Source organism: Sinohyriopsis cumingii, chromosome 13, assembly GCF_028554795.1.
Source record: "Sinohyriopsis cumingii isolate HCF-2022 chromosome 13, ASM2855479v2, whole genome shotgun sequence".
NCBI lineage: Eukaryota > Metazoa > Mollusca > Bivalvia > Unionida > Unionidae > Sinohyriopsis > Sinohyriopsis cumingii.
The window spans coordinates 69,727,389-69,740,001 of record NC_142973.1 but is presented as its reverse complement, the minus strand read 5'-3'; the positions used below and the strand labels follow the sequence as shown (position 1 = coordinate 69,740,001).

Here is a 12,613-nt window from a genome sequence, read left to right as displayed (position 1 = left end):
CTTAGAATCATTATACCCCAGATTTGTGAAGCAGGACAGGGAATGAAGATTGGAAGGGATGGGGGTTAGGGGGTTGAAGAGGAATCAGTGAGTAGAAAAAATGTACATATGTCCTTCTTCAGTTCCATGCATTTCTAGTTTTGTTTTTAATACTTACAGTGCAGTTGCTTTTATATATTATCCAGCCTGTCCTAAATACCACCTCTTTTAAAAAATGACCTATCTTAAGAGACTGTAAAATTTGATTCTGTGTTCTTCAGGGACCAATTTTTGATTTGCCATTTGTGGTCTCTAAAGACAGGTTTCATTTTGCTAACAGGTACTTGTGTTGTGCTTGTAGTGTACTTTTTTACATTTAATTTTCCTTAGTGCAATTTCTTGGAGACTTTATCAATATTTTTTTTAGATGAGACTAATTAATTACATTGTTGATTAGCTCATGCACATAAGTGTTATCTTAATTTAATCTGTGTGATTTTTCTGCAGTGTGATCAGTGATGCGTTTATTATTATGATGATTTCAGAAATATTTAAAGCTTTGTATTGACTCATTTATCTGCCAATTTTGGAAGAATGTATTGTTCTTTATATGTCTGAATATCTGTCCATTTATTTTTTCCTCTCCTGGCACAATAACTTCATTTCTACAACCCTTGCATCCACCAGGCTGTGTGGATAGCTTGCACTAAGAGGTAAGGAAGAACCCTGTCAATTTTGGGGTCAAAAGGTCAAAAGTCAAGATCACTGACTGAAAAAAGAAAAATGGGTTCTACACTATAATATGAGTACTCCACCATTTACAATTACCAAGCTTTGTGGATAGCATGCAGATGTTGTAAGGTAGAAGCCTAAGAGTCTGGGGGTCAAAGGGTCAAGGTAGAACATAAATATTTTTAACAATTGGTTTATGCTTAACATCACATACCTAGACCACATTTTGTAGATAGCTTGTTCCTTATGTATGGATAGGCTTATTAATTTTGCTGTCAGAAGTCAGTCACTGTCAATGAAAGAAAAAGAATGATTTCTGCACAATAACATCTTGTCTCAAATCACAGATTTGGACCGAACATTGTTGAATTGTTGAGAGACTGTAAATGTGCAGGTCAAAAGGTCAAAGGTCAATTCCAAACCATGTACCCTCACAAAAGAAAGAAGCGTATTGATTTGGGGTCAAAAGGTAAAAAGTCGAGGTCAGTGAGACTGAAAGAAGATAAATGGTTTTTGAACAAAAACTTTAGTTCCATATCACAAAACTTGTGAATGGCTTGCATTTACAGTAGGGATGAAATCTTGACTTTGGAAATGAAAGGTTAAAGGTTAAGGTCAAGCTGTCTGGAGAGAAACAAAGTTTTTAAATAAAAACTTATTGGAGGTAATGATGGACTTTGACCAAAGTTTACTGATGGCTTGCACTAAAGATTTGGAAGAGGTCTTTTGGTTTGGGGAGAAAAGTCTAAGATAAAAGTAATTATGCCTCAAAGAAAATTAAATTTTGTAGAATAAATTTATTCTTAAGTTCCTTGAACAACTTTGTGGATGGCTTGAACTTAGGGCAATAAAGATACCTCTAGATTCAGTGATATAGAGGTCAGTCATAATCATTTTAAGTCTGCTAAGAAAATAATGGTTTCTTTACAGTAATATTAGTTTAAGACCACATATTTGGACCAAAGGTCAGGGTCTTTGAAATTTATTGATCAATAATCTCCAGAGTCTAACATGATACATTAGTACCTGTTAAACATTGGACATGTTCTTTTTATGATACTCTTGTTACTTATCTGGTTCTTTTTTTGTATAAAATTAGAATTTTCTTTATTTTGCATGCTTACAAGTCCATTAGGAATTGAAGTTTGATGTGCCTTAAGGATGTCCTCCATGATAAGCGGTGGGGGTAGCATAATAAATTTGGCAAAAAGTAAGGGGTGGGTTTATTATTAGACAAAGATGTCCTCTGTAAATAACTGCCAAAACATTTTTAAAAATGAAGATGGGATCATCATCAAGCAAAGGTGTATTGTCAGATAAATATACAGTATTTCTTTCTTTCTGGATGTGCACATTGTGATAAACCTGTAAATTCAAGCAGTTTCATCAGTGCCTTGCTCATCCTTCATATAAAATATTCATTGTCATGGATCCATTTTGGGGATGAATGTATATTTTATGACTCTCTCGAACAAACTTGCATTGAGGGGCCACTGTATTTTTAATACCCGATTATTATTATAAATGTGAAAGGTGCCATGAACCTACTTAGATTCCATTATTATTTACAACACGTCATAAAAGTCCTGCATATGGCCTTAAACTCTCCAGATTACAACAGTAAGGTAATCATTTAACAGCTAGTTGCATACACATTTCAGGGTTCATAACCAAATTATCAAATTTCATTGCACTCTCGTTAAATTTCTTTCATTGCACTCATTAAATTTCCAGTCTCTAGTAGAATGGTTCCCAGTGGTTACTGTAATCTGGGAAGAACATGCAGAACTATATTGATATTTTGTGTCTTAGAAAAAATTAATTTTTATGTTTCAGAAGCAAAAAGGTTGTAACTATAAAATGGTATGTGCAACAGACAGCCTTTAAAATGGTTACTTTTGTCCTCCCACAGGTAGAATCACATGTATGTTGATGGGCAATCAAACAAGTACAGATATTTGATTAAAAAAGGAATCAAATGAAGTTATAATTGATTCCATCTTCCTCTATCATAAACATCAAAGATAACCTGGAAACAATCTCACCTTAATTCAGCTATGCCCACCTAAGCATAACATCAGTGATCTGTTGACTCTGCTCAATTCAGATTGATTTTGCATAAGATGTAAGTAATAGTCTAGCATAATCTGCATCCCAGCTAAATTGGTGTTTCTGTCTTTAATTTCAGTTACAGATTTTATGTATAGTTATAAGGTACAGCTTTTTGTTCGGCAAGTTGTCAAAACTTGAGGTTTTTAATTTACCCAAATTCTAAATTCACTTCTTAATACTGCAATTTAAAGTGCTTAGCTTGCTTATATTTTAAGTTAGGTGCTGTGTGTTTTGTCCGATTGTATCGATATATTGTGTTTGTATGTCTTTAAAATCATGTTTGATTTCTTGTCTTTATTGTTTTTTGTTTTTGCTTTAAACATTCATAAGAGTTTATGTTGAACTGTTGTTTTAAATCATGCCAGCTTTAGATAAATTGTATCAGATTCTTAACTTAGTGTAGACTTGGATAATAGTATGACTGAGTCTTGGGTGTTAGTCATTGATTAAGGCACATCGTAGCAAATGGTTCATCAAAATGTAATTTTGTTTCTACTGATACTTACGCTCAAAAGATCATATCCACAATCTTGCTAAATAAATAATTCAAAAAAGTATTCTTGACCTCATCACTGTGTGTCAGTGTGATTGACACAGTGCTGACAACTATACAGGTATCCACTGTGTGTCAGTGTGATTGACACAGTGCTGACAACTATACAGGTATCCACTGTGTGTCAGTGTGATTGACGCAGTGCTGACAACTATACAGGTATCCACTGTGTGTCAGTGTGATTGACACAGTGCTGACAACTATACAGGTATCCACTGATTTAACCTATTTCAACTTGTGCAAATTTTGTGTTTATGTGATTTCATATGAATAGTGACGACTGAAAAAATAATGAAATTATTTGTCTAATACCCCCAAAATTAGCATTTGTAAATGGCGGAAATGAATGGTATTAAAGTTATTTGAATTATATATTTTTCAGTGAAATTTAGTGTCAGTAAAACCAAAATCTTCTAGATTTCCAATTTCAAGGTACCTGATCACTCCTAGGAACACAACTATATGTATACTTCACAACCTTACTGAGCTGCAGCCATCAAAGAATCCACTAGCCACCTTCAGCTGGACTGCTTATGAGCCTGAATGAATATTATACACACTATTGTAGATTTGCACCTGTTTTAAACAGGGAGATCTAAGCAGTACGGAGATATCATGGCTATTGTGAAAAGTATTAAAAAAAGTGCAGATTTGTGATGAACAAATATAATGGAACATGAAAACCTGTAACTATAAATTCATAACAGTAAACTATGTATGTATTAACATTAATTAAGGCTTGATTAATTAGGAACCTGTTAGGTATCTTCTTCATGGTCTTGAATTAGGAGATTTATCACCTGGTTTTATCACCACTCCGGTCACCTAGTGGTTAGAGCATCCGCCTCAGATGTGGAAGGTTGTGGGTTCAGTCCCTGCCCGAGTCATACCAAAAACTTATTAAAAAATGGTACCAACACCTGCCTTGCTTGGCGCTCAGCATTAAGAGGCTAGTGTTAGGACTGGTTAGCTTGGTGTCAGGATAATGGGACTAGGTGGGACATCATGCTACATGTCTTCGGCATGATGCCCCAGTGCTAGACATCACAATAAACTGCCACACTGCAGACATCATAGCGATATGACTGAAAAATTGTTTAAAATGCACATAAATGTCAGCATAATGTGACCAGGGTGGGACATGATGCTGCATGTCTGCAGCATGATGCCCCAGTGTTAGAGATCACTATAAACTGCCACACTGCAGACATTGTAGTGATAGGACTGAAATATTGTTTAAGTTATGTTAAAAATCTAAATCACACACACACACACACACACACACACACACACACAAAGTTCAGCAGAAGATAAAAAGCTGTGTTTACAGCATCTCCTAATATGGTGTGTGTGTGAGTTGGGCAGATAGACATTTTAAAAAAAAGCAATTTGTCAAAAAGAACATCAGCAGAATAATTTTGAACTAATAATGATAGTAGCAGTAATGAGAGAGGGAGAAAGAGAATTTACATGATGTCGGTGCACTTACAGGATGTAATAGTCTCTCAGTTGTCCAGTAAGCAATGATTCTACAGGCAAGGATATTTTTTGTTTCAATAAATGTTCTAAAAAGCATGTATATAAATCAGAAAGTAAGTTTGTTTACAAATTTCCATATATAGGCATTCTGCAAGTCATCAAGTCTTTTGCTACTGAACAGCAAGTCTTTTGCAAGTGTTTAAAAGTTTGCAGTCTGTAAATATATGGTCTTGGATATAAGGTTCCTTTCTCTAGGTAACAATTTTAAAAACCATAAGCAAGTGACAGAATATGTAAGAAAAGTGTTTTTTTTTAATATAATTCACCTGTCTTGCACAAGTGGCTATGTTCTGACATTGGAAATATTTTTCTCCTGTCAAGATATGAAAGTAATTCTATTTGCATGTTTTAGAGTGCATGCAATTATAGTAGCTCTTTCCAACACAGAAAGTCTTGGACATCCCAAAATGAAAGATTAATTGAGCCCATGAGAGAAGGAAACAGAAATTTAAGCTTAATGATTCTGTCTTGTATAAAACATTAGTCAATCCAGTGAAGCGGTATCAGTAGTTCTTCTTTGGCCAGTATAAGCTCCGGTTTCTTTTTCTTCTGCATAATTGTTGTTTTCATGTACTGTAAAAAATTGTAAATGAAAACGTTCATAAATGTATGCCTTTAAATTGTTTAACATTATGCCATTTTTTATGCACCCACCAAAATGCAAACTGCATGGTCTTATGGTGTCCATCCATTTGTTGGACTCTCCATCTGTTTTCTTTTTTATCTGAAAAATAACTCAAGTTCTCCATATCTGCCATTATTAAATTTTGTTAGCAACTTGCATTTGGGGCAAGGAAAAGGAAATCTATCCATCTTAGGCTCCAGGATTGAAATGTCAAGGTCAGAGAAACAGATTAAGAGTCCGGCGATTTTGATAGAATAACTTCACAGTGTATCAGGTTTCTCAACAAAACTTTTTTAATGGCTTCCATCTGAAATAACAACACTCATTGATTATGGGCTCAAAGGTCAATGTTAAATATCACAATGACTCCCAAAAAAAATGGTTTTTACATGATATCTTGATTTCTTGATCACCTGCTTTGACCAGATGTTGTGAGTGGCTTGTATTTGAAACAAGGAAGACACCAATTTATTTTGGGGTCATAAGGTTATGGTTGAGGTTCACAGGGTCTGAAGGAAGGAAAAATGATTTACATAAAACTTAGAGTAAGCTCTGTATATCATGCCTTAACAAAACTATGTACATGACTTGCATTTGAAACAAGGAAGATGCCTATTGATTCTGGGGTTAAAAGGTCAGAGGTTAAGATCAAAGGAAGGTCACCAAGAATGAAAGAAGAAGAATGCTTTTTAAAAATAAACTTCAGTTTTGTATTGTTTACCATGACTAAATTTTGTGACTGGCTTGCATTTGGGGCAGGTAATGCACCTGTTGATTTTTTTATTCAATAGATCCATGATGAAGCTAACAATGACTCCATGAAGAGTTACTTTTGTGCCATATATCTATTGCATATAAGTCCATTGAAAGCTTTTATCCTTTGTGACTATTGAAACAGTATGTTTCCTGAGTATATTTTGGTAATATCACTTGGATGATTTTACATCAGAAAGCATCAATCTGATTAAAATCAGATCTCCACTGTTATGCATAAAGATCTGACAGTGACCAGTTAGAGGTCATGTTCTGGAAACCTATGTTATCGCCATAATTGCTAATTTTATCAGCCAATCAGATGAAATCTTATTGCTTCACATTTGGAGACCAAGCAGTGTGTAAGAAGAGCATGGATGTGTACCGAACAATTTGATTCACTTTCAGATTTTTTAAGGCTGCATTTCCATTGGGTAATTCAAAAGTCACCAGAACATGACCCCAAAGCATCGTGTGATCTTCACATAGGACAGCAGAGATCCGATTTTAATCAGATTGAAGGAAGCATAATCATTAGGGGCCCCGAGTAGCCGAGTGGTCCAAAGCGCTCTCCGTTACGGATCACTGCCAATTCACCTGTCTGCGTAGGTTCGAGTCTCAGATTCGGCCAATGTGGGTATGTGAGAAAGCCTGCCAGTAGCTTCTCTTGGGTCGGTGGTTCTTTCCGGGGGGTTTCCCAGGTTCTTCCTCCACCATAAATACTGACCGCCTTGTATAGCCTATCGTGTGCTGAAAAATGGCGTTAAACCCTACAGCAACAACAACAGCATAATCATTATATTTTCCATTTGGCAGACATTTGATATATTGCTTATGTTACTTTTGATTTAGATAAGCTTATGGTATTCTCTTTATGTTCCTTTAATATTATAACCACCGCAAGTTATCTTCTCATTCTCAGATATAGAGGGACAAAGAATTAAATGTAAATTGGGGGCATAGTTTCAAAACATGTAATGTGTGTACCAAGATCCTTGTGGATGGAAAATACCAATGACCAACACCAGTTTATTTTGCCAACAAATTTTCACTGTAACTTCAGGATAAAGTTTAATAAGCGGAGATGTTAAGTGGGGAAAGCCCTTTAAATTTGACTACTCCAGTGGCCTAGTGGTTAGAGCATCCACCTCCGATGCGGGAGTTCATGGATTCCAACCCCAACTGAGTCGTACCAAAGACTTAGAGAAATGGTACTAACAACTGCCTCGCTAGGTACTCAGCATTAAGAGGTTAATGTTAGTACTGGTCAACCTGGTTTCATATTAATGTGACTGGGTGGGACATGATGCTACATGTCTGTCTACATGTCTGCGGCATGATTCCCCATTGCCAGACATCACTATAAACTGCCCCACTGCAGATATAATAGCGATATGACAAAATTTTTTTAAAGCTATGTTAAAAAATCCAAATCACACACACACACATACATACCAACAACCATAATGAGAATTCATCCTCCCATAGGATGATTATCTAGAAATCTCCAACATATAACACAAGACCCTGTTCCTTGTGCACTAGCTCTTTTTCTTTTCCTGGTCACAGCCATGATACTTTGAAGAAAAATTGCCTTCACTTTTGAGCCATACATCACGGATTGAGACTTTGATTAGTCATACATCTCAAATTGAGCACTTTCATTAGGCCACACACACAAAAATTGTTCTTGGTTCTGGATACCCAACTGACCCTCCTTTTTTCTGCAGAAACTATATTTTTCGGAGGAGAAAAAAAATGGGAAAAAAGAAGAAACAAAATTAACAAAGGATATAATTATGATTGAAGTAAAATTCAGGATACAAATGATGCTAATTTCTAATTTATAGCTTTATTTAAATCCATCGGGACCAACTAAAGAAAACCTTTGTACTGATCTACCTACCCTAAATTTTTTAAAATTAACCTAAAACCACACATTATTTATTTGGCCTTTTGTGGATCATTTTAGTATTTGAAATTACAAACATTATTCCTGTTTGGAATTCAAGAGTTATTGACATTTTTTGGTTCCATATTTTTTCATAACTTTACATTGAGGTTACTCCTCCAAAGTGGTGTTAGAACACCAGTTACTGTGTTTGAGAATTATTTTATTCCTTTTCCTAGCTTGGGTAGGTATTTAGTTATTGCAGTTCTTACCAGTCGGGTCTGTGGACTTGTCTTTATTATGTTTTTTTGTGTAATACTGTATGATACATCAGAATTCATATTCCATTCAATATGACTTTTTTCTATTTTTATTTCTCTAATGGAGGTTGCACACCAGTCCTTACTTATATTTATTTTTGTTTAGCGATCAAACATCTTTCATTTTTAAGAATAGTACAATTCCTTTCCTTATTATTATTATTACTTTACTATTAGAATCCTACCAAGCTGTTTGTTTTGCTAATTTTCGTCTCCAAAAGAAAGGAAAATGAGTATTGCTGACCATTATAATTAAAACATCAGTATGTTTTTGTTTCAATTGATTTAACAGAGACAACACCTTAGAACAGGTTAGATCTTTCACCTAATACTTACATAGAAATTTGTATTGTTCCTTTTCAGATTTTTCTCATGCATGTACAAATTGTAAAATGACAGATGGGTTTCATTTGTTGCAATCTGTGGTCAGACATGGTGTGGGACCATGCTACAGATAGACAGACTTACAAAGGGAAGAAGAAAAATGCATTTCTCATCTTCCCCAGAATTTTGGGGATTTTTTGTTGTTGCTGGGTTACTACTGTCTAGGCATAGGATTCGGAAAGTCTCTTCGGAGACATAGTAGGCCCAAGGAACCACTCCAAATAGAAGATATAATCATGCAGAATCTCTGGGATGTGGGGCCTTGCACCACATGGAAGTGATTGATCCTTCCTTTGCATGCAGCCATTGACTTTAGGATCTTGGCCACTTGGGAAGAGTTCAGTGTAGTGCTCCATGTGCCAACATGATATGAGGTCAAAATGGAAGGATTAGGGTAGACCTTCTTTCTCCAAACACCCCTGGAGGGTTAAGCATTGTTAAGACCTACCTACCAAATCTGTCACAAGGGACAGTCCTTTAGATCCACAGTTTAAGTGCCTCTTACCCCCAAGTCTTCCCATAGTGATTGGTCCTTCTTCTGCATGCAACCATGTACCTTAGGGTCTTGACCACATTGAGAGAGAGGTCATTGTGTGGTCAGTGTGCCGACATCATCATCTTATAAAGTGGGTTGAAATGGAGAGAGGAGGTAGACTTTTTTCACCGAACACACCAGGAGGGGTGAGTGTCACTCTCACCTACCTACCAACTCAGCCGCTAGGGACTTACTGTGATGTGTTTTACCCCCCAAGTCTTCATCCGCCACTGAGAGACATTGGGTTTTAATGTCCTGCCTTATAGGAGTGAGATTGGAATGAAAATGTCCTGTCGGTCCTCATAGATTGTCACGAGTTTGATGTAGAACAAGCCAAGGTGGTACCTACACCCTTTAGGTTTCTTACCTCCACACAGCCATTGATCAAGGTGGCAGAGGAATAAGATATCTGGTTTTTTGACAAGGTGATTAATGTGGTTTATGATCTTTTACCCATGGATCTGTGTTGTAAGCCGCCTTCAGGCTCTGAGGACACTAAACTTCTCTCCAGTTTGGAAAGACCCTCTGTGATTACCCCCCACTCACATCTCTTGTTGCTCCCTCACTCGGCTATGGTTACCGAGTTTTTCAAAATGTTAAGTAAGAACCAGGAGTTTGCTGGACAGCATATGAGGTTGTCTGTTTTCCCCACTGTCCATGATTGGCTGAGACCTTATGTCTCTGCAGCTAGTTATTATTGTTCACACTTTTTCTTGGCCCCTTGAATTTACCCCACTTTGGACACTGTAAAAGTACAAGTGGGAATTTCCACAGGTCTTTGGCTCGCCTTCCACTGAGGCCTTAGGTCTGATGGTTAGGTCTCTAGTTTCCATAGCCTAATGTGTGGACCTTTTTTCTGCAGCTTCTTTAGTCTACTGAAAGAAATCTCTGTCACCAGCTGCCTTTCAGTGTTTATTGGAAACACTGGCCAGAACATCTAGGTATGCATTGTCCATTGGAAACACTGGCCAGAACATCTAGGTATGCATTGTCCATTGGAAACACTGGCCAGAACATCTAGGTATGCATTGTCCATTGGAAACACTGGCCAGAACATCTAGGCATGCATTGTCCATTGGAAACACTGGCCAGAACATCTAGGTATGCATTGTCCATTGGAAACACTGGCCAGAACATCTAGGTATGCATTGTCCATGTCCACAGCTTTATCAGAAAAGTTTCTTCAGCTGCACCAGAGCAATGTCTAAAAAAAATAGGAAAGTAAGAACCTTCTGAGGGATACTCCCATGGAGGCAGAGACCTTTCTTGGAGGACTTGTCCCCTCATGTTTTCCCAGGATTTGAGATACCAGCAACATATATCCCTCACATCTGCTCCAGGCCTGTCAAAACTGGCCAAGAAGCAGAATCATTCTGACTGCCCACAGAGTCCATCAGTAAAGCTTTTTATAGTCATGCAGCCCAGTCCAGTCAAAAAAACCAATTCAAAGCTCCCCCTCAACAGTCAGCCCCTAGATGGTCACACTGCAAAAACCCAGGAAGGAAATTTATCAGTCCTTCCTCCTTTCCTAAGGAAAAGGAGTGCAGTCCTCAGTGCTTGCTTCCTCTCCTGCATTTTTCCCCTTTCCTCATTCCTGCAGATGCTTGGCTAAGCCTTGTTTCAGAGGTTTGGTCAGGTACCTCTCTGTCATAAAAGTGTTACTGAAGTTTCAAGATGTTCCTTCTCTCATAAGGTACACCATGTGCTTTCACCAGTTGAATCTGTTGTGATGAAAGAAAGAGGTACACTCCTTTATCCAATGGTGCAGTAGAGATGGTGCTCAGTAACCAAGCTCTGGCCCTCTACTCCTAGATTTTCATGGCATCAAAGAAGGGGGTGGGTTCTACTAATTGTTGACTTTTTCTCCTTAAATATGTTTCTGCAGGAGAAGCCTTTAAAGATGGAGAACACACCTTCAGACAGGAATGTCATAAGACCTGGCTCTGGCACTTAAGCTTGTCTTACCTGTCTCTTTCATTTTTAGATTTTTTAGATATGTTGCAATCTGTGAATGCTATAATTTATTCATAAAGCCAGTATTTGTTATTTATATTACATCTATTCCCATTTATGCTTGGCTGTCACTTGTGGGTCAGTTTGGACAAAAGAAAAGTTGTAAATGCCTTAATTTATTTATAGTCATAATGTCTAGAGTAACTTGTGCTGAATAACAGTCAGTGAAGAACCAGTGGATCATTATTCACCAGTATGTATATCTGTCTGCTCCAGGTCTGTACGGATTAAAGATAAGAAAGAAAAAGATGGAGAGGAGGAGGAGCAGGAAATACAGGTTATCAATGATAATGCTGAAAACAACCTGTCAGGCACAGAAGCAATGGATGTGGATGAACTACCAGACCTTGAACCACCAGATCACAGCAACAAAATCTCTGGTAGGAGATTATTAATAGAATCCATCACATTATTAATAGCATCCATCGCATTTTCAATAGAATCCATCACATTATTAATAGAATCCATCGCATTATTAATAGCATCCATCGCATTATTAATAGAATCCAATGCATAATTAATAGAATCCATCACATTACTAATAGAATCTGTCACATTATTAATAGAATCAAATGCATTATTAATAGCATCCATCACATTATTAATAGAATCCATCACATTATTAATATAATCCATCGCATTATTAATAGAATCCATCACATTATTAATAGAATCCATTGCATTATTAATAGCATCCATCACATTTTTAATAGAATCCATCACATTATTAATAGATTCCATCGCATTATTAATAGCATCCATCGCATTATTAATAGAATCCAATGCATTATTAATAGAATCCATCACATTATTAATAGAATGTCACATTATTAATAGAATCAAATGCATTATTAATAGCATCCATCACATTATTAATAGAATCCATCACTTTATTAATAGAATCCATCACATTATTAATAGAATCCATCACATTATTAACAGAATCCATCACATGAACTGACTGGGATAGGGAAATCCTATTTGAGGGTCAAAAATTATATGCAGAAATGAGACTTTGGCATCTTCTGATGCACAGAATTTGACTGATGGTTGGATACCCTAATTCCACATCATCACATATGGTTTATGGTCAGATATATAAGTTCAAAGTTATTTTATAATCTTCAGCATCTGTTTTTCTTGTCAAGTCTGTTGCATAATTGGAAAATTATTGTCA

At 36.5% G+C, this 12,613-nt stretch overlaps 1 protein-coding gene across 4 annotated transcripts in view; it reads left to right on the top strand.

The window, feature by feature from the left end:
* Window positions 1-12,613, top strand: part of LOC149785794 (histone-lysine N-methyltransferase SETDB1-like) — a 194,039-nt gene that overhangs the window by 149,027 nt on the left and 32,399 nt on the right. For all 4 annotated transcript variants that reach the window (XR_016425454.1, XR_016425453.1, XR_016425452.1 and 1 more), the window contains one exon: window positions 11,653-11,816. Coding sequence is in view for 1 of the 4 variants with exons in the window: in XM_089979716.1 (XP_089835842.1) it covers window positions 11,653-11,816 (164 nt within the window). In the remaining 3 variants the exon portion in view is untranslated. The remainder of the gene's footprint in view (window positions 1-11,652; window positions 11,817-12,613) is intronic.